Source organism: Camponotus vicinus, unplaced genomic scaffold (genome assembly GCF_025532165.1).
Source record: "Camponotus vicinus isolate PSW18456_S1 unplaced genomic scaffold, iyCamVici1.0 SCAF_1, whole genome shotgun sequence".
In the NCBI taxonomy this organism is placed as follows: domain Eukaryota; kingdom Metazoa; phylum Arthropoda; class Insecta; order Hymenoptera; family Formicidae; genus Camponotus; species Camponotus vicinus.
The window spans coordinates 36,630,248-36,654,527 of record NW_028141945.1 but is presented as its reverse complement, the minus strand read 5'-3'; the positions used below and the strand labels follow the sequence as shown (position 1 = coordinate 36,654,527).

General features: G+C 35.9%; 1 protein-coding gene across 3 annotated transcripts in view; it reads left to right on the top strand.

Annotated features, from left to right (window-relative positions):
* LOC145964731 (zwei Ig domain protein zig-8) overlaps nucleotides 1-24,280 on the top strand; it is a 125,087-nt gene that overhangs the window by 81,631 nt on the left and 19,176 nt on the right. For all 3 annotated transcript variants that reach the window (XM_083087792.1, XM_083087782.1, XM_083087776.1), the window contains exons 3-4: nucleotides 12,963-13,109; nucleotides 22,657-22,898. In XM_083087792.1, coding sequence (XP_082943918.1) covers nucleotides 13,031-13,109; nucleotides 22,657-22,898 — 321 coding nt within the window. In that variant the 5' untranslated portion in view covers nucleotides 12,963-13,030. The remainder of the gene's footprint in view (nucleotides 1-12,962; nucleotides 13,110-22,656; nucleotides 22,899-24,280) is intronic.

Here is a 24,280-nt window from a genome sequence, read left to right as displayed (position 1 = left end):
TAAAACGCAAGATAGAAAACGAACGAGCGACGAAAAGAAAAAAAAAGAGAGAGAGAAGTTCGAGAGTGCCGTGATAATTAGCTGGCGCTCTAAACTCCGACTGGATCAAGTACTTTCCTGGAAAAGTGCCTAATTCCACGTTTGACATGCCTCGACGGGGGTGGAAAGCCTCGCTCTACCGCAGTCACGGCACCTTCGATCCTATTTATTCCATCGACCATAGAAATCAGCTCGTTCTCACGTCGCTTTTTTTTCCTCTTTCCGAAGAGGATTCAATTTTCCTGACTATATGATACTTTTCCATTATAAGGGATCGTTCGCCATCGAGGGAGGGAACGGATTCACACCGTACGAAATTATTTTTGTGCCGATGTCTCTCGAGACACGAAGACAATTGGCTGAAACACAGATGCGGAGAAAAAAAGCGAGCTCTCCGTAAAACAAGAATAAATACGATCGTTGAAGCTTTGGATATACATCATTTTTGTTTAATTTATTATTTTTTCATTTTTATTGTTTCGATTTATAGCTTTTAAAATCATAATTCGCATCGGTGCTTCCATCGTGTACGTCGAAGGCATTTCATAACGAGACAAATAGAACAAAAAAATATTACCTTTCGATACGCGGAGACCGACAAAACTCAATTGGTTTGTTAACTGATTACCCGGCGCCGATGAAACGGGACACAATTTTTCAGATCCACGAGCGAGAAAGGGTTTATACCCGCATATTCGCGTGTAAATTCGTCACGGCGCAAACATATACATGTAGTATGCGAATACACGAGCAATGTAATTCGGTTTCGTAAAAATGCGCGCCGTCTATCGCAACCATGCATGGATTTTTATCCGGGATTTAAAAGGTGGCCGATAACGTTGTAAATTCAATGTGGCTAAAAAGTGACTTTTTATACCGCAATCGTCCTCGATTCCATATTTTCTCTCGCATTCAACATCTCATTTCTCTCTCTCACACATCCCTCCAACATGATTTCATGCTCGTTCCCCACGTGTTTACAGCATTTGTCAAATGTTGTGATATCGATTTAATACGACTATTCGTTTTATTACAATCATCAAAAAATAATTCGAAGAATTAACACCGACATACGTTTATTCTATTTCGCTATAAAGTATTACTGTTTATTTTACGCATCTTAACTTTCTCTTTACACATTATCGTAAACGGTGCTTATATATGAAATAATTACAAACTTTTATATCGCGTTAAAAATGTTTTCATCGAAAATTCAGTTAAGTCCCAGAGTAACGGCCATAACTTTTCGGTCGAGGGCAATTATTTAAATTCTCCACGCTGCGACAACATCGTCCGTAACGTTGTAAGAATAATAACGTTTACATTGATTTACAGGATAATGTAACGTCGTAAAAACTAACGTGAAAGCTTCCTTTTTTCGAGGGCAGGGAGCCACGTGGAGATACCTGCTTTAATTCAGCATCACTCTCGCCAATTGTGCGTCGATAAAATCTGCTTGTTATCGTTCGCGAATTGAAGCAGTTAAACTTAACTCGATCTCTTAAATCAACAGTCTGAGATTTTAATCAGATCTCGGAAGCTTCGGTTGGTCTCTTGCTCGGAGTAGACGGTATGTTTCTCTTTCATAAAGACTTCGCGGAAAAGAAAACCGAGCATTCGTCTCTCCCCTTTCCGGGACGAAGCTTCTTTTTGGCGCCAGTCTTTCCCACGACATTTTTCTACTTTTCGCCCACCTCGCGCTCCTCGCGTAATTTTATTTATCGTCCTACGAGACACCTCGCATTCCTTCTCTCGCTCCTCCTCGTTTCTTTGCGTCACTTTTAAACAGATCGGGCTTCCTCGTGATTTTCGCAAACAGGAAATCGACCACCTTACGACTCGCAATAATTCCATTACGGCGCATCAAATCGATGTTTCATCTCCCCGATAAGGAAGAGGCTGTACGTGTGGATGCTAAATCGGAGTCATATTCTTCCCTCAAACAATCGCAGTCTTCTGATGCCAAGTTTTCTGACCCATGAATATAGGATGGATTTCATATATATCTCTGGATATATTTCATCCCCTATCTTGTAAGGTCTCATTAAATAATTGAGATAACGCGTGGGTGTGAAAGAGATAAGATAACAATAATGTATAAATTTATTTCTTTTGTCATTGTATAAATTTAATTTTTCATTTTAAATCGATTCTTTCACAAACACAGAAAAATAACAGCGTAGTAGGAAGGTGAAATAATATTATAGTTTTAGCCAGAATTTATGAAACTATTCCGTCTCGCTAGAAAATAGCAAACACTCACACTTTATGTCGTAATACGTTATGTCGTAATAATAGTATTTCCTATATATACATTTTATATTACAAACTTTTATCTTGTTTATTCCTAAAGAGGTAACATTGTATCTCTTTATCATTTCGCGATTTCTTTGAAATTTCTCTAACAAACGACAGATTGAAACGTTGCTTTAGAAAACGATGGTGAGCTTTTCAATAATTTTCTCTCTTTCTCCCTCTCTCTTTTCTCTCTCTCTCTCTCTCTTCAGTTATTCTATAGCAGTAATTCGACTTCAAACACTCGGAAGCTCGCGCGAACCGACGTTCAAGCATCACGAGCTAAACTCCACTTTGTCGGACGCATTGATCCGAATGGTATTAAAGGATCCACATAAAACCGGCAACATACATGGACTGTGGCTTTTTCACCGTCTTCATTGCCTTCGTTATCCCGTAGAGAGGAGGCATTCCATCTCGAGAACGGGGTGCTTTGTAGTGCGGGCCAGCTATTTAAAATCCAGCAACGCTACGCGTTGCCGATAATCGCTATGCCCGCTGGGTGTAATTAGAGCGGACCAGACGAGTTTATTATCCTCCTTTGAACATCCTAACGAACGCCCTAGAGCAACGCGAAGCGCGTGTTACATCGCAATGTCTTTGTCTTGTCCGGCCAAAGGCTCTTCTTGAACGGAAATTACGATACGTCATTGTTGCACGCCTGGCGTGAAAGCGTGGACCGCACGTGTGACACATTCGTGGGATCGCTATAGATAATTGAAAACAATATGTCACGCGAAATCACAATACGATGATATATGCTGTCGATACGACGCTTTGTATAACTGTGGATCTGTCATCTCGCCTTTTCAGTGTTCAATCTGTGGCATGGAAGTGAAACAACGCCCGATAGATCGTGAAGATATATGTTCTAGATACACATGTGTACGCATCGTAATTTTTATCATTTTAACGACTTTATATATTAGATTCTTTTAACGAGAAATCTTATTTCTTTCTCTTGAAGTATTATATTTAAATCGCGGCAAATTATAATTTTTTTTTTCGTGCCACTTATTACATTTCTTTTCCAAATGTAACGTCCACAGATTCTACAAAGAAGTGCCAATTATTTAAATATATTCATAATTTATCTAAATAAGAATGTTATATGTTTCTTCTTCAAAATAGACCATAGGAAGTTTTTAATTTAATAGTATGTGTGCGCTACACTTACAATATATTTATTTAAAATACAAACAGATAAATTTTTTGCCTAATAAAAGCGCTTGCTTTGCTCTTATTCATAAGACGCATTATTTAAATTTCCAAGTTACGTTCTTCTCGGAGTCGACAGGAAAAAGAAATCGTGGAAAAAAGAAATATCTTTCTCACCATAAAAGAAAAAGCAAAAGTCATGGACTCTTTCTTGATTTTCTTCGCATGAACGGAAGCAGATGTAATTTGGCTCGACGCCGGAGGGTGAAGAAGATTAAACTATAAAAAAAATCAACGACCAGTTTAATCATAATAATTCTAATTACTCGCGAACAAAGTCAGAGTAAAACTATACCGGAGAGAAACAGATGTGAGAGGGGAATGAAGGGTGGTGCGATAGATTGCAGAAGCGACGAGAAAAGAGTGCAACTAGGTCGTAATGTCGCGATCATCGTTCTTTTCTTCGCGAATAAATCATTCAAAAGACGAGGAGAAGCAAATTTTTTTTCGCCGCGCTAATTTCTCACTCGCGCAAAGGAAACTACGATCCAAAGAAATTTTATTTTGCCTACGTTTCCTGTTCTTTATCGCAAATCAGATCCGGCCATCCACTTTCTCTTTTCTTTCTCATTGACTCTCTTTCTCTTCTCTCCCTACTTAATCATCTTTCAATTCTTTCAATTCCTTATCAATTCCTTATTTCAAGATCTTATTCCTTGCGAGGTCATTAATCCTAATTTTCATTCACTCTTTTTCAGCTTTACTGCTTTCTCGGTAAGATGAGAATTTCGCATCATCGTTGGCGACTATTAATTTTCTTGCCCATATCTTTTTCATGAACAATTAAGCCTTCCAATTACTTTATATATAGGCTTACATATTAATTACTTTATATAGCTATAAAGCTATAGTTTTATAGGCTGTAATATTAATTAAGAAATCTTTTTTTCGCCTTTTTTTATTTTATACAGATTTCAAATTTTATTGTGATGATCCTCGAGTTTCCATAATTGTAATTAATAATAACTAATTATAAATAATAGAATTAAAATGATATATATATTTTAAAACAAAAAAATTAATATAAATAAATATATATATATATTACATATATATATTATAAATATATATTATATATGATTCGCAATTTATTCGAAAAGGAATAAAGATCGCAAAAACTTAGGTACATCTAACTGCGGCTTTACCAGCATAAGGCGATGAAACATAAAATATGACAAGTATTCCGATATTTAAATACTCCTCTGAGCAGAATCATAGAAATTCTCCTTTTCGCGGTCCGATACTCATGCAAATCAAATAATCGTAGAATACATTTATGTCGCTGTTCGGTTCGTTTATTTCATTGTTCGTAATATTATTTTTATTTTTTTATTCAAATCTGCACACGAGAGACGGTATAGTAGCAACTTTGTGCAGATTTGATTGTCACTTTCATTATAAGTGCATCCGGATAACTGACAAGTCATGGTACTCGAAATTTTGAAATAATCAAATAACAAGAAATTGCGAGTCATGAAATAAACAAGAGGACGTTAAATTTGCATCGCAAATTCGAAATTCTTACAACATGATATATGTAAAGTGTATTTTTTTAAATTTATTTATTTATTTAACATGTAAAATATTTGCAATATTTAATTTTATTGTAATTTATTAATCGATGATGAGCTTTGTCATTGAGCAATTTTTACTCCCGACTGCTGCCAACCTACGGTTGGCAAAAAGACGGAGGGAGTATGCGTTTCACCGAGCTCGGATCGGTTTTGATCGCTATTCTCGATAACAATAATATAGTTCGCTGTCATCTTTTGCACATCAGTTTTAGAAAATCGTTTTTATAGTTTTATTTTGTAATTCTATGCGCGAATGGAAATTATATGTACTCTCAATATTATTTAAAATATTTCGATGATCACTTTAACAATTGCACTCTCAAATATTTGAACATCAAAATTAATTACGGCTATTTGATGATGAAACGGCAGCAATATTATGCTCCATGTGACACGTTCACTAAAACAATGTTTTGTAAATTATAAAATATTTATTTGCAAAGCACGTCAATTTCCAACTCTAATTTTCACAAAAAATTCAATAGATAAAAAAGAAAGAGAAATAATTATTTCATGCACGCTGCAATCGCAAAGATGGTAATCAAAACATTCAACGCAAATTTCACTAAATTCCCAACTTTTTCGAAATTTGATAAAGGTACACGTATCATCAAAACGGCACAATTTTACACGGCGATAAAAATGCGCAACGTTTTTATGAATTTGTGTTTTTATGAATCGTTATTTTCCAAGAGCACGATGTGCAAAATTAAAATATACAGCGGATTCAAAAATGCAATATTTTAAAATGAAATTGATCGCTGCATATTTATATGGGAAGAGCTCGTTCGAAATAATATTATTTTACTAACTCGCGCTATAAATATTATGTATTTCTTTTTTTACTCGCGCCTGGAAATCCACAAAATTTAATTCATGCATGAAAGCATACATGAGATAAGCAGGAAAGAAAAATTCCATCAAAGTCACTTGACCGTCGTCGTCATTTTTAGGTACGATGAATATCCTAGCGAATGTCGAAGTTTTCACCCCCACGATCTTGATAAAGGGACATGCTATATTTATGGTACACGCTCCCTTATGCATAATATTTTCAAGTCAACGAAACATGCGATACATATATAAAGTAACGTCTACGTCATAATGAAACTTGGTCTTGTAGAGTCGCAGGAAGCATCGGAAAAAAGTTTTCTGTCCTGTGAGGGCTGCATGTTTCTTCCTTTTTCGAAAAGCAATACGACTTTCAATATCGAACGTGTTCCACGAGTGGATGGATGGAAAGAGGTTCGAAAATTATTCTGCTAATAAATTCCGTTGTTTTATATGTTTTTATAAAGTCTTTCGAACTAGTAAATAAATTGTATTACGTAGTTTCACGTGTCCCTGATATTATCGAATGTATAAGTCAGCTGCATCATATTTGAATAGCAAAATTGTAAAAGAGAACAAGCGTATAAAAAAAATATGAATGCGTTATATTTGCGACGCCATTGCGTCCTAGTTGGAAAAATTCTGTCTCTAAAAACTCAACCTATTTATATCTATTTACACAGTTGTTGTTTGCATGTACATGTACACGAAGTAACATGCGACAAAATATGAATTTTGTAAGATATTTATAAGTATATATTATATATTTTCTCTCTATTATTTTATATATTTAATTCTGTTAATTTTAATTCTATTAATTCTATTAAATTTTATATATTTATTTAATTTAACATATATCATTTATTAATTTATATTTATTATTATATAATAATACAATAATATAATAATTCGCGGTGATTTATGTGTATATTTATTATATTATAATATAATATGAGAACATAAATATAAATTACCGCATAAATTGTCGCAAAATTACAGATAAATCTCTAGATTGTTATGTGAGTTACATGGAGAAAAATCCAAATCGTTTGGGGCGATAGCAACGACCCTCCGAATCTTTTTCCCCGTGAGAATAAAAGCTTATGTTAAGGACGATGACTTTCCAACCCTCATAAACAGCACATATTCCGAATCCAATTCTCGTGAATGCCTCGGAGCAGATGAAAGAACGATATGGGAATGATGCGATTTCGATCGACGTTTTTCAGTCTTCAAATCCACGTGCCAAAATAGCGAGCTTGTGGCATTATAATGTGATAAGTGTGATAAGTGTAAATGATAGTATGCTATCGCATATGATGCAACTAGAAATATTATTACAATAATAGGAGACAAAATATAGCTGAAACTGTAATATTCTTAGGAAATACACTTTTACTTTATAGAAATCTTATAGAAATTACATAAATCATAGTTGTAAGATACAAATTAAATTAATCAAAAATTAAAACAATCAACAACTATTTTTCTTGATATAAAGATTTTGTTTGCAAATAGAGATTTATAAATTTTATAGTATTATTTTCGATTAATGATGCAACAAATACTAATATAATTAGTAAAGCGTTGCAAAATTATTTCGTGGAATATGGTTAACAGATTTTTTTTTCTATTATCTTAAAATGGCGTTGCACATCTGGCGTATCATCCGAGATTAACTGCGGCAGATCGCCATAAATCGTTGACTATGACTTGAGAGATGTTTTTCTTTTTTTTAAATTATTATCTTACCTAAGCAAAAGCCGCAAGATTATCCTAGAACCTATCCGCGCTGTCCTTATTATCCTTACAGTAGCAAGGCATATTATGCGGGTTACATTATGGTATATTGAATGGCATCGTAATGCGCATTAAACATATTAGATCGCTGTACCGTGGCATCTATGTAAAAGCACGAGTAAAAAGGGATGATTTATGCCTCATCCCACGTCGGAATGGCGGGAATCTCTTTTGCGTAAAAATACCCCATCCACCTTCTTAATTTTCTGCTGCGCTCATCGTACAAGCCCGCATATGCATCATATATATGCAAGTAATCATTACTCTTATTCGATCGTACGTCGATGAAACAGCTCAACGAGTATTTTCACATCCAGATATTCCGTTAAATATCTTTCTAGATTATTAAATACTTTTATATTCAGTTAGTTTTTCCTTACAATTTGAAAATGAATCTATGAAAATAGACGATACGATATTTCGATAAAGGTGTTAAAGGTAATTTAATGTAAAAAAATGCGATGCGACATGTAAAAAGTACGACACTGTTACTGTGAAATATTATTCCATCTTGTTAGCAACATTGAGCTAGTTGATACGGAAAAAGAAGCAAAAGACGCGAAGCTACATCGCGTCGTACAATTGATACGATTTTTCTCCTCGCTATGCAGTGCTGAATAATTCAATGTGTGACGTGTATTACATGCGCACTCTAGTTTACAAGATCGCCGTGTCCATGTAAAATCGCGCGCAAGCCATTCGGCATTATTATTTACATCATGTTTAAAAGAAATGTCGGAGTATCGGCCACCTTTCGCACTCGGAGTATATGGCTGTGAGAGGGATTTTTATCACAGCAAATAAAAATATTCCTGACATCGCCGGGGGTGCTCTTCGCATCTCGATGAAAGTCGCGCGGGCTGACAGAAGCAGCTCAACACATTATGCAAAGTTCATTAAAACCGAGCTCCAAGAACGGCTGCAGCAACTGTCTCCTCTCTTCTCTCTTTCTATATCTCTCTCTCTTTCTCTCTCCCTTCTTCTCATATCTCCCCCGAAGTCATGGACGGAGCGCGTTCCATCCTCTACGTTAAACTTGCTCCAACTTTACCTGCTGCCTTCCTCCGCCTCTCTTGCGAACTTCCTGGCACCTCCTGACCCTACATAGAGTGATTCGTGGCGCGTTGCGACAAGTTGCACGTAAGATGCGGTCGCGCAAGTCGGTTGGGCAGTAAAAGATTAACGAGATTACGCTCTCCGGTCGCTTTAACGCGTGCGTCGCTATATCGTTGCATTTAAGTGCTAGGATGTTGCCAGTTTGCAGATTACTGCGCGAACCGTTGAATTTTCGCTCGTAATTATATCCGCGAAAATTTGAATTCGGAAACGTTGTCAATTTTATCTCTCAATTTTATGTCCCTATTTATTGAATCTGCTGAATCATCAAGCGATCTAATAACTTTGCTGGTCGCATTCTGTGCACATAGTTCGCCGAAATCGTTATAAACTCCCCGTGTGGCGCTTGGTAATCTGTCCCGTTCAAAAGGGAACATAATTATTAGATAGTATCGCTGCACGGAATTTCGACCTGTTCATACGCTCCGGCAAAGTATTCGCATAAATCACCTGTTCTAACGCAAAAAAGGCTAACGCAAATTGCACGAGAACGCGAATAATTATGCATATCGATGTATAACCAATGTGTATATAATTCAATCGATATCGAACTTTCCAAAAGTCACAGCATTTGCGTGCAAATAAGCTGGGCGTTAAAGTCAAATATTCACCTATGCACTTGCAATATATGCGAAGCATATGCAACCAAACGGAATAAATATACGAGTAACATAAACAAATTCGTTTCAATGTATTACTGAATATATAAAAATATACAATGAATATAAATCGACTGACTGTTATAAAACCGCAAAGTGACGCGCATATCATGCATCGATTATTTATGATTAATATGGATGTGAACCGATGGAGCATCAATTTATCAAAAATATTTGACTAACTTTATTTTATTCGTGAAATTATTTTCGCGAAAAAATTTTTTTCATTCTTTTCTATTTCTTGAAATAAATAAAAAACCTCAATCAATCTTTTTTTTAATGACAGACAAACTCTTTTAGCTTTAGAATTAATTTTTCTTAATTAAAAACAACAGGAGTAGTTTAAATTCCGACGAATTAAATTTCACTGTACACTTTTATTAATAAATGACAAGTATTATAATAGTCGAGTATTATACATTCAAAATTTTTCTTGAAAAATAACTTAATTCCAAATCACAGAACATCTGCTACGACACATAAAATCCGGAATTTAAAATAACATTAGAAATTAACTCAATAATGTTTCTAGAAATTAAATTATATCGCGCGAAAGATCTTATATGATTCGGAAAAACGTATAAATTCAGATTAAGAAAAGAAAAGAGTATCAAAATCCGTAGCGAGAATCAGTAGCGAAAGTATAGAATGAAATAAATGTAACGATACGCCCGATATATGGGCGAATTTTGGCACGAGCTACAATTTTCAACGAAATAAACTAACGGGACACCAAGAGGGTTGGGATAGATCGGTCGAAGTTAAATAAATCGCAACGATAGTGCAGCCTCTTTTCTCCATGCTCACCGAAATATATCGTTCGGAATTAATAGTGCGTCGTGACGGCGCATCGTCGCGAAAGAGATTTAATTCGATCGATATACTGGTCTCTTTGCGTCACTATTGTACATCGATTTTTAGAGACGTGCGATTTTCTATTCTCGTGAAGAAAATATCGTATAGTAACTTTCTGATAAGAATCGCGAAGCAATATCGTTTTCCGATTCTGTTTAATTCGTTTTTGTCGTTTTAACAAAATGCTCATTGTAAAATTAAATGTTCCATATTGATTTTTTATTTTATCTTGCATAAATACGTTTTGCATCGATTATTTTAGGAAAAACAAGAGTTATGAATTTGCATCGGTTATTTTAGGAAAAACAAGAATTATGAATTACACATGGTTTCTGCTAAAACGCAACGGTGATTAAATACGCAATCAAATTTTAAACATGACTGTAAATAAAATGTGCTCGTACATCTAGTCAAAATCAAATTGAGCGCGTATCGATGGCAACGGAGTGGCACGAGAGAAGTTTAGCGTTCTCGAGTAAAAGCTAAGGCTTCCGGTCAAGCCTTTTATGCTAATGTAATCTAGAAAGGAGTCTCGCCACATTTCCATTAGCATTTATCCTAATTGCAGGGATATTTATCTATCAGAAACACGCTAGTGCGACGACATTTCTTTCGGATTTCTGCAAGAAAGAAAATGTATAATTAAAAGAAAATATATGAGTATTGAAACTATAATTTTAATTGCACAAATGTTAGTATATCATATATTATAATGTATAAAATATTATATGTTAATCGCGATATAATATGATTTATAAAATAAATTTGCTGCGATATGGAAAGAGTGACATCTGACACGATTTGGAAATTTGACGTTACACATTACGCAATATCAATGAGTAGTTTTTAATAGCATTTCGATAAGCTTGCGACGAGACTTTGAAATTGGTCATCTCGTTAATCGTAGATTACATCAGCAAACTTGAACCAAAGGGTTGAATCGTTAAAAGGACTTGGTAACGTGATACACGATTGCAATCGCCTTTGATTTCGCTGCGTCGTCAAAGTCGTGATTGGGATAATAACAATAGCGATACGTGAGATCGCGTATTTTTCATTCGTGTTCGATAGATATATATATACGATATATCGCGATCTCAATCTGATTTCGCAATTATTTGCTGTAATCTTCTTCGTCGCGAAGCATACAAATAATCAATTTATCGATATAGAGAATCGGCGTCCATGTGTGCGAAGCAATGTAGAAAGAGATGATTAAATTATAAAATTTAAGAACCTTTCCAGATTCTTAAATTTTAAAACAACTTTTCAATTTTAAACGACGAGCGTTTGAAGAGGAACTGAACGAATCAGTTACGTCAAGAGTTAAAAGTTGAATTTAATACATTTTGAGATTCATGAATTTAACATTGCATAAAGTACTTTTAGCCTTTTAAAATATAAAATTAATTATTAATTTATATGAGTTAAAATAAAGAGACTTGCCCTGTAAATAATTAAATATCAAAATTGTAAAATAAATATTATCTTATATTGAGAATACTAACTTTATAGTGATTGTATCGCGATTTTAATTGTACGGTACAAAAATTCATGAAGATAAAAATTTAATAATCAATCTACAAATATGTAAAAAATTTAGATCAAAGATTCTATCTCATTATATTATTTTTAACTTAGAAATGAATCATAAGAAAATTCTTAATTTTTAATTATAATAAATTGTAATAATTTTTTTTTCAATTTTTATAGTAAAACAAGTTTTTTTAAATTTTCAGGATCTTTTGCGATTTCTAAATATCCAGTTTCTCCTTGAAAGATAAAATATCGAGTCGATGATGTACAATAGCCCTGACATTAATACAAATTACTTTTTTCACTCAATTACTTATGCGATGTTTAATCATATCTTAATTAAAATCCTCGCACGCTGCCCGTGGGAAAGTTTAGAAGTTAATACCCGTAGAGACGGCGATACTTTCATATTAGCACGGCAGTCAGCCGACTTACGAGCGCCAGTATAAAACGAGCTAATTACGTTATAGCAACGATGTCCAGTGCTGGACCGCGCAGCTTCCTTCTTTTCCGTTGCTGTTTTTCACGAAAACGTCAGAATCTCGCATTCTGCATGAAATATTCGCTTTATGACACCGTGGATCTCGGATTATTTTTATGAATGTAACTTTTCTATTTGTCCAACCTAGTCGTCTTCAAGTAAATATTTTATTAATAATTCTGTGCGCGATTATTAATATTTATAATCTCTTGCAAGATGAATACGGATGGGATGTTAGCGTCCATCTGCTACGATTAATTATGACTAATAATTAAATAATAATTAAATTCAACGAATCCGTTGTTCCTTAATCGATTAATCTCCATGTCGTACTTTTCGGCGAGGTTCTAAATAATTTATGGTCGCTGTTAAATTAATATAAGAGGATATGGCGCGGAAACTTTCTTACGTTGGCGCGCTTCGCTGGAATTTTTAATCCGCGGATTATACTCGACACGACGAAGCAACGGACTCGCATGGCGTCGGGAGATAATAAGTCTCATTATGCAAAGCCCAGGCGTAAAGCTCGACTACTTATTCCTGCATCTGTGATTTCAGATGACAACAATGTCGAGGCCTTGGTACATGGGCCGCAGCAGCGGGAACAGATAAGGCAGCGAGCAGTCATGTGTAGTGTCATGTGGCTCCTTCGGCTCCTGACGATCTACCGCCTGGCTCATCTCTCGGCATCCAGTACTCATACAGGTGAGTATTTTATAGATCTCTGCATTACTATTGCGAGAAAATGGAAACATAAAGATTGGATACAGACAAATCACGTGCTCCCAATATATTATAATAATCGAGTAATTTTTTGAGATTATCAGAGAGAGATTTGTCCAAATCAACAGCCTCGATAAAATGATTTATATAGATCACCTGTGAATTTATATAAATCATGTGAATTGTATTTATGTGTGACGTATATCTTGTGTACCATACGTTCAAATAATAACAAACACAATTTCGAATCCCCGGTGTGGAATGAGTTATGGGTATAACACAGTGTCGACGCGACAGCGACTAGCTGTTTTCATGTGACGTCGCTGAAAAGCATAAAACGCTGCAAAAATTGTTGCGGCTCCAGATTTGCGAGGTAACAAATAAACGGCGCAATTATTGAATGCTCGAAAAAATTTATTCTTGTCAATTAATTTTATTGAACAAAATCGACTGTAAATCGCGTCAATTGTGGAAACTATATTATTTTATAATATAGGATGATTCTCCTCTTTTATATGCTATAATTTCTCTCGAAAGGCATATATATATATTGCGATATCGTAAAACACACGCGAAAGAAAACTATTGCTTTTGTCATAAATAAGATTTACTCGTCGAGGATAAGTCTCGCGAATCGTAACTTTTACAACTCCATGTTTTACTCTGGAATTCCCATTACGCTTAGCCTGTTACGTGCCATCTGCCATAATCCGATCCTATCTAAAAGGAGCTCGAGACGACGCGATATTAAGTCATTTCTCACATACTCATCCTTTTAGGACAATCCAAGTCTCGTTCGAAAATCATTTTTGAAATAAATAATGACGTTGCTTTCCGTTGAAAAAAGATTTTCTCCAAGATTGTGACACGCATTAAGATGAGATTCGTATCGAACGTGTCAAATATCCACTCGGTCAATTATCGAATTATAGAAATGACATTTTCCAATGTCCGATAACTTTGCAATTTTAATAACATCAGGTCGTGTTCCACATATATTTATATATATATATATTTTTCGAGCTCAACCTATACATGGCCAATAAGATGACGAACAGATGTAACATCGACGTCTGAATTATGTATCACTCTGCTCTTTTCACTGGACAAATGAAAATATCCGTGAATTCACTCGCACGAATATTTTGGAAATTTGAATATTTGCTCGCGCGTGTATTTTCGAGAGTAGATGATTAGAGCGAAATCCACTTGGATCCGAAACGCATACGTCGCCCGCGAAAGATCTATCTCGCGAGATGAATTCCCGTGAAATTTAAATTATGGTCGCATATATAAATAAATCCCTAGATATGCTATGTAAATTCAAGGAACGATAATAACCTCCGACCGCGCGTTTTCTCTTATTACCTCGCAATATCGCGCAATACGACGTGTCCTATGAAATGTTACGACACGTTACGCGTCGCTGCGCGTCGCGCTTGATCAAGATAATTAACGGGATGTCATATCACCGATAGAGGTAAATGTAGGAAACGTGACGTCTGAATGCAATATTCGCTTCATCAGTGATAGAACCGTTTTTTCAATTAACAATTGTTTCACGCTTTCAAAGCGCGTAAACCTTTAATAAAAGTAAAAAAATAAATTTTATTATAATACAAAGTCATACTTTTATGTATTTAAATGTAGCCATTTTTAAAAGAGAAAACTTGATATCGAAAAAGGAGAGAAAAAAAATTTACGAAATTATTGCATATTACACTCGCTGCGTGTTTTACATGGATTAAAAAGCAACATTTAGCTCTAAATAAAAATGTATCACGGATGAAACAATTGAATTAAATAATTGCACCTGAATTATGCACTTTCATCTCTTTTTCCAGGCTGTCTCGCATTACAACGACGTGGCAAAATATATTCGTCTATAAATATAAACGCGTATTTATCTTTACGTTTTTGCCCTGTCGTACAATGTAAATCGACCTTAATACCATTTATCTCGTTTATCGTAACGCTATGTCCCATTTTGCCGCCTTGTCCCGAATTAACTGCGCGAGTCACTCCCGAGGTTGGAACGTAATCATTAATGGTTGTTACACAAGAGTGTGCATGCACGGCTGAAGAGAATTTCGTAGCGATGCGGTCTCTTCTGCTGAAGACACGCTATCTTCGGATAGAGACGGTTATTGTTCTCCGTAAGAGACAGAAACGAGCTGAACGACCCTTGTTTTCATCCTTGGCATTGTCAGATGCAGTCGTCGCCGATGGCGGATTCGCATAATGGCGAGGAAACGAGAAAACATCGCGATCATCGAGTAGCGCTATTAATGCGACGACAAAGAAGCATTGAATGTAACGAATTATTATTTTCATAACAAACGCTTCGCATCAATTAACGCTGCGCCGATAACTAATGACCGGGTATACAAATTACATTCTATCGAATCGAGCGTCAATTATTTCGCAATGAATGTAGGATTATCGGAAATGTCGGGGAGCAAAGTAATGGCACGCGTCGAAATATTAGCGCTCTCTGGGTGTGTTCTAAATTGCAGGGAGTAAATTTATTACATATCACAAACAGCCCCGGATCACAAACATGGACGATTGCCATTTGAATTTCGCCCGTCAACGATAATAAGATTATGATTATTAACCGTACGCGAGATATAATTGCCGATCGTTTTCTATTAATTCTGTTAAATATTACATACACGTTACACTCTGCGCCGGCAACTTTGTAAGGATTATAATTGAAATTTTGGAGCACATCACGATGAGCGTATGATGATGAATTGCGGGAAATTTCATCATCGGTAGCCTGGTATACGTTTTCCGTTTAAAATGCGCGACGAGAGTAAAGAGAATGATTAATTTAAGATAAAAGCACGTCTGCGGGAGAAGAGATTCGCGAAACGAGGGCAATCGGCTGCAGCCAGATACCTCACATCGACGGGTTTGTCTACCGAAACGACGGGAGCGTCATGTCACGCACGAGTATCCGGACGTGGCGCAACGTTGGACGTTCGAAACGCGTGCAGAATTTCTAATCTGCACGGTACACACCACGACGTCGGAGCAACGTACGCAAATCATGAAAGTGACAAAGCGATCGGCGCGTCGACATGTGCAATTAATTCCCGGGGAGATCGATGCGCACCGCAGCGCGTTGCGAGCATCGCGGAATGTTACTCCGCATCCTTGTAAATGTATCCACATCGAACCACGCCGAGAACGTGCGCTTGTGCCCGTGTATATATTCGTTAATGATACGATAACCTCCAGTATCGGTCTATCCATCTCTCCCACGATAGCTCGTATATACTGTACATATATACTCTCTCCTTCTCTCTCTCTTTCTCCCATTCTCTCTCTTTCCCTCTCTTTCTTCACTCCGTTTTGATTTTCGTTAATTTAAATGGCAATAAAGAATGACATTAATTATATATTTGGAGCGGTAATAGTCATGTATATTTAATTTATACACATATATATAATTAATACATATATAATATATATAATTATATATAATAAAATAATAAAATAATAAATTAAATAATAGATATTAATAATAATAAAATAACAAATTATATATAATAAAATAATAAAATAATAAATTAAATAATAGATATTAATAATAATAATAAATTAAATAAATATTAAATAATAAATTATATATAAGAAAAAATTATTATATTTTTTAAATATATATAATTGATTAAACAATTGACATACACAATTATCATATATATGTATACACATATAAATGTTAAAAGATTAATTCAAAATAAGAGTCAGATTTAATTTGACTGTACACTTTGTCAGAAAGAGAAAGAGAAAGAGAGACAAATGAAATTGATTAAATAATCGACGTACAAAATCAATCTCATGTATATATAAATTTCTCCCTATTCTCTCTTTCTTTCTGAAATAGTATAGTCGCTGGCATAGTCGGACTAAATTTGACTGTTACTTTGAATCAATATGACGTACAGAACGTATTGACAGGACGCGTAATGCACGTGCACGTCGCGTGCGTGGCCGCATGACGTATACAGCGCTCGCAATTCGAGAGAACTACTCGAACATGCAACCGAATGTTCGCCGCGAGTCCATCCGTATACCCTGCAATTCTCGCAATTTATAGTATCTGCAACGCGTTGCACCTGCAACACGTTTGTCATAAATCGGTTCTCGGCCCTCTGCGAATCGGTCTCGCAGAGCTGCCCAAGACATAAGATATCTAATGCAATACAATATATGTTTTCCCTTTATGTTTGCAAATATTACACAAATCCGTAAAGAGCAGAATCGTGGAATAGAAAACTTGCGAAGTGGCTATTTTTTTGTAACTTTGTAAAGAACGAAGCAGGTTACGGATTTTGATAAGTATAATGCTGGCTATTTCTCAACGATACATTGCACGTGTTAAATCGATTTGAAATTTTTATTCTTTGTTAAAGCCACATTTTTCACTCATAACATTGCATCAAATTTTTTGATACTTTGAAATAGTTTCTCTTTTGAAATATTGATCTCTTGGGAAAATATATTTTTCTCTATTGAAAGAGAAAATAACGAAAACCGTTCCATTCATGAAAAATTACGCGAATATATATAAATATTTTTTTTTATAAGTTATCCAATTTTTCTCTCTTTCCTTCATCAATATTGTTTTTAACATGTACATACAAAAAAAGCTACGATAAATTCTATCGGTATGTATTATATTATACTGAAATATCGATGAAAAACAGCTGGGGCGACAAGTTCAACGTGATTCCATTCATTGACGGAGCGAGCGACACCGAAGAAACAGGAGAAGAAGGGCGCGATCAGGCAAGATGTACAGATCCCCTGAACTGCATCGTGAGCCTACGATGTGTAACACGTAGCACGGTATAGCATGCATAAAACATGAGAGCACCGGAATGGACTGCGGTACGAATCGGAATTATTTAGTGATTTAGAAACCGTACGATTGTATCGCGCGTTTCCAACGCCGTGTGAATCTCGCTCCTTTGTCCGTCCACCGTCTATGAAAATAGAGCTCGGAGAGACAATTATAGGAAGGGGTTGTAAACCCTCATTCCATTCTAGAACGATATCCCCGAACTTGGACTCAAGAACGAAGACAGAACGACGCTATACAAGCGAACTGCGGTGCAAACGATTTCCAAGTAGAACCGATCAACGCTTGTCGCGACCGAGATTCTTCTTCGGTCGGGAAATTCCCTTATTCGTTCGCGCAACGTGCGGAACATTCGCGAAAACTACATTTCATTTCTTTCTCATGATGCACCACGTTATATCTTACGTAGAAGAATAAACGCTTGAATAAAAAAAAAATGTCCCCTTATTTCTCTCCTCGCCCTGAGGGTTTCTTCGGAGCATTACTTCGGAGCGTTCAAGATCTCGCGTCTAACTGGAACGAGCTCGTATAATTAGTCACGCCGTGTAATCCAGCTCGTGATTTCGGAATGTATACTTTGCCGACAAATGGTCGCAATCACCTGCTACCAGCGACATACCGACGGCGACCATCTCTCTCTTCTGTTTAGTACTCGAATGCCGGACTTTAGAAGTAGAATTACACTGTATTCCGCGCGTGACTGCTCGGGGATTAACGGTGCTTCGCTGTTGTTTCTGTTTACTTCTCTGTCAGCTGTTTGGACACGGATACGGAGCTCGTTCCACTTCTCAGCTTCTATTGGGAAAGTTTCCAAAGATAGGTTTATACTGACGTGTATATTATATTATATCAAATTGTTAGATTATGATGTCATTTGTTAAATTCCGATATCGTAAACTTGGATCGATTCTTCAAAATTCTCTTGAACAAAACTCCCGTAATTCACAGGCGATTTGTAGAAATAACTAATTAATTAAGCTCCAAGAAGCGTGATTTATTATATCCGACCGTTTTCACCCTCGTACATCTGTAAATATTATCGCTGTATACAGGGTGTCTCGAATTTAAGTGCTAAGACTTTGGAAGAATGGGAAGAATCAATAAACTAAAAAAAGAGTCCTTTAGAGATTTCCTTTAGAGAGCTTCGTTTTAGAGAAAATTGCAAAACAAACAAATCATCAAAAAACATAAAAAACCATCAACACAAAAAAGTACCATGAAATAAAAGTTGTAGAATCTAGAATTAAGAAAAAAATGAATTAAAATTCTCTCGAAAATTAAAGGGTTGTAAATAAATGAAGCGCGACAATATTGATTGCAATAGCTGTCAATGTTAGATGCTTTGCATTGCTGCAATAGGCCAACATTTTGAGCAATAATTTCATTAAGAAAATAACAATGTAAATAAATAGATGTAAATAAATAAGTGAAAAAATAAAAACTTTCTTTTTTTTGCGATTTTCGTCAAAACGAAGTAAAAACAAATTTTCAAAAGACTTTTTTCTTAATTTATCGATTCCCTACATGCTTTCAAAGTCTTAACTCTTAAATTCGGGACATGTCATATATAAAAATAATCGCAATAATTTATGTATTTCGGTGGATCATTAAACATGCAAATTGATAGTCAATCGTCTCTTTCTCTTCTCATCTGGACTCGCCCGTATCATCTGAAATATTGTTTTCCACTATTTTCATTTGAAGTATGATTTTATATCTGTTGTTGCTGTATTTTTTATCTCGTAAATCGATCGAGTGCGCGTGAAAGAAAATTATATACTCACACTATAATTTTGTATTCGTTTCCTTAACAACGCTACCATATCAAAGCAGAGTCTTCACCCGGTGATACTAATGTCAATACGTCGCATAACGATTTTCATATCCGAGATAAAGGAGAAACACGGAGGAAGAGAGAGGAGGAGTGTGTATGACGAGCCGATCGACTAGCTAGATAGATTCTTCTCGGTATCCGGAACACGCTTCCAACAGTTCCACCGGAATTCCCGATCAGTTTTTCTTCCCTCCGGCGAAGGAAAAATTTCCGTGATCGAGGGAACGGAATTGACGCGCGGCGGTGCAAGAGCGAGAAGGAGACGGGACGAACGACGAAGAGAAACTACTGGCGAGGGGGACGGTCAGGGGAAAGAGAAAAGGGATAAGGAAGCTTCGAAAATGCGAGATGACGAAGAGTAGCGTGTGCGGGAAGGAAAATTTCGCGCTCCGCGGCATACTGATCCCTTTTGACGTGCGACTTGGCGTCGCGGAATTGTGCGCTTCCCCACACATATATATTTCTCGCTCCTTCTCCTTCTGTTTCTCTCCTCCTTTCTCTCTGTCGCGCGATGCCGTGAATTCCATGTCGGATCTTACGGCTGCCGGTCCGGAGGAAACTCCCGTGCACCTATCGCTGACTCGATGAAAGTCAGGATTACCTGTGCAAGTGCTCCAATTCGTCTTCGGTCGTGGAACAATCGACTGCAACGGGCTTTACGTCCGCTGTGCTCTCTCAGATGGAACTTCTGTTGGCGTTACGTGACGGGACTTGTGAAGAAGAAGTCTGTACGTCAAAATTTTTCGACATATCCCCGTCGCTCGATTTCTTATATTTATAGCGCCGCTGCAGCTCCGACGTGCGCACCTCTCGAGGTTCGTGCATTTAAATTTATGCTTTAGAGAGAGTGATCGTCGTTAGCATGTGCGAAAAATGCGAATTCGCAATTTGATTTTTATTAATTTAAAGAGAACCGTTTTCACTTAGATAATTTTCAATATTAAGTAAATAATAAAAATTTTCAATCGCGTAGTAATTTTTGAGAAGACAATCCCTTCTTTCGGAAGAAAAGAATTATATATTTTTATATCAAATTTATATACCTTTTATATAAAAAAATTTTAATAAAAAGATTTATATATTTTTTTATAAAAAAAATTGTAGAATCATTGCCAAGAAAAACAAAAGAATGGGAGAGGGGATAAAATATATAGTACTTCCATTACAACTTAGTAAGAAATAGTAAGACGTATCTCTCTCCTCTCTTATTCTTTCCCTTTTATTTCTTCCTAGCTTGTGAAGCTCGACGTCTCGTATCTCGACATTCGATTCTACAAGCAGTCAGCAACTAATCTGCTTGCTGGGATGCTTCCTTCGTGGTACAAATCTAGAAGAAGTCGTCGTCGCGAGTTAGCGTCTAACTTGGTGATTCTTGAAACGCGGACGAGCAATGACTTTCTTCATCGTAGTTGTGTTATGTGAAATCGTACTTGTTCAGTCTCTTTCTCTTTCTCTCTCTTTCTTTGTCTGCCTCTTACATTCTCGTCCTTCCATTTCCTCGTTCGTCTTAGAAAAAAAAGTTTCCACTTGGCGACGAAATATCCGTAAAAATATTCCACGTACCCAACGATGTCGAATTGTACTCTGCGAACTTTGTCAGTAGCATAAAATGTAACTGGAAATTATCATTATCAAAGTTGAAAGTACCTAGGAACGAAGAGCAATAAACGATACATGTTAACGAAATATCGTTGCTTAAGTCGAACTAACATCCATTGTAACAAAAATTAAAATCACATTTATTAAACGCTTTTTTAATATTACACAATTTTTTAATAAATCGTATCTTTAATACGAAAGAAGAATCTTACAGTTTAATAACTGATTTATTTGAAAAATCACAATTTAAAAAACACAAAGAAATTATTTTTTCTTAACTTCTCACTTAGAAATAGTGTAATGTGCAACGATTGATCAAATTAAAATTTTTATAAGTTACATGTGCTTTAGTACAATGTTTTTTCTAATATAAGTAAAGAATACTATAAATATTTTGATATGTTTTACGCAGTTATAATTATATATGATTAATTGTGGAAAGAAAATAGGAAACGTAACATTCTGAGAGAAACCTTTACATGTATTTCTTCTTGCTTTTACAAAGACTTATGACTTTTTCAATGGATAGAATAACGAGACGTGTCATACGGAAAATACGAAAAAATCGAGATGTATTATACCATAATCGGGGAGAATATCAATTCGAGAATGTCATATGTCCCGACTACTGATTCGAGGATGTCATATGTCTCGACTATTGGCCTGTTACGGCCATAAATGCGTATTTACGCCGATATGAGTCGTTATTGGCAGGTTGGCTGGATGTCGATAACCCTGAGCGATGGCCCGAAACGGGAAAATGCCAGCGAATCGATTAAACAAAGTCACGAGTTACGATCGGAAGCGACAGATTGAATGCAAAAAGCGGAAAGAGAATCGTCCGATATGAAAATACGCGTAAATTTGACGTTACGCCGTAAACGATCATGACGAGCCAAACGAATCCTCGCCGCTCGTATTTATAATATATGTAATTTATATGCCGCTGTTTGAAATGTTGTTAATTATGTAATACGCACAACGCGCGTGCGGTTTATATTTATTATATTACAAAATATATCTCTCATATTAATTTGTACCTATTTGCTTTTACACTTGCGTAACAAGATAATAATTCTCTCGATATCGTGAAACAAAATAAAAGCCGCTGCTCATCTTCCGGTGTAAAAATCTGAGATAATTCTTTACTGCGATTAAAATACAATTAATATTTAATGCGATTCATATTTAATGTACTACATATTTTTCTCATTATGTTGCAGAATTGCCTCTGGCGACGGACTCGATTTCCACGAAATCGACGACGGCGGCGAAGCGATCTGTGCCGACGGATGCACCAATGCTAAATTACATCTTCGACTCGCACAGCACCCTGAACAAGCATCAGCATCATCACGATCACAAATGGGGCCCTCACTTCGAAGGCGAGAGCTCCAATATTACGGTGCAGGCCGGCGCCAGTGTCACTTTCGACTGTAGGATATCGTTGCTGCAGGACAAAACAGTAAGCGCAATCACACTCGGTAATTCTCGTGTCCTCCTTCCGTTTTTCCTCGTGTATCCGGTCCACTCCCTCGTACCTTTTAATCACCGTTACGTTTCGCGCAATAATTCACGACTAATCTCGGAATATTTTGCCTTATTACGGTCCGGGTAAGCTACGTTTAGCTTATTATGATTAATCTGCTCGTGCGCGAACGTTCGTACATTTTAAACTTCAAGGAACGAGTTTAAGGAGAAATTCGCGTAATCTCTGCCGGCAATCCGGTTATTTGCGTAATCTGCACGTAATAATTTAATACTGTAAATCCGAATGCATTAGATCTTGCAAAAATTCAAAAAATTTTGTCACTATTTATACTCGATCATTTTTGCTCGATATAACGTGACTGATAACACAAAACTTTTATAATGATAAATGCAAATATTTTGATATTTGCATATTGATTGTATTTTGATTGTTGAAATTTGAAAGCTTTTGCAAAAATATGGAGATAATATTTAATCGCGAAACCGTGTCGCGTTGCAAGACTATGACGCTTATATTTTCAACTACTGCCACGTTTATTTGGAATGCATTTATTGCCGCTCGTAATGCAGTAACAAACCGTTTCCGCATTAGCCATGCTCCAAACTATAGAACAAATTATGCGGTCAGATATCGGTTATGTGCACATGAATCTCTGTGGCTCTTGAACAGATAATATCCCGTTACCTGGCAGCATAGTTAACCAATACAGCGGAATTGTGAATTATTTAAAATAAAATAATTATGTGCGCGTGTAATATTACAAATTTCATACATAAAGTTTTATTTACATTTATTAATGTATAAAAAACACTAATATACAATTTTCCGCACATTTTGTTGCGCAAATTTTTGCACTCTTGAATAAAATAGATATCTGCCGCGAATCAAAATTCAACTTATATCTTTGTAATCTCGACGATATCGACAGATCTCGAATTTCTAGTGCCTATAATACCCGATTAACGTTCGTAAATATTCGTTCGTAGAAGATATATGATAGATATGTACATCTAATGGGGTTATTCGGTAATACATTATTCAATTTCAGTTATGTGGATAAACATTCCCTATTCGCGTTCACCATGCCTCAGTCTGCTCCTATGTTAGCCCCTGTGCAAATCTGGATTGATCGTCTTCAATTTCCTGCTAATTTGCAAATTTCTGTTATACGAATAATACGATCTTAAAGACAGAATACGCGTTATGATAAAGAAAAGGTAAGAAAGCATTTCACCCCGATACAAAAAATGTTTATTCTGCCTAAATACTTATGAATATCTATTTGACTAGGATGTTTCCGTGAAAATATACCGCTAAAATTGATTTATTATCAGCAAGAGTACGTGATAATTGAT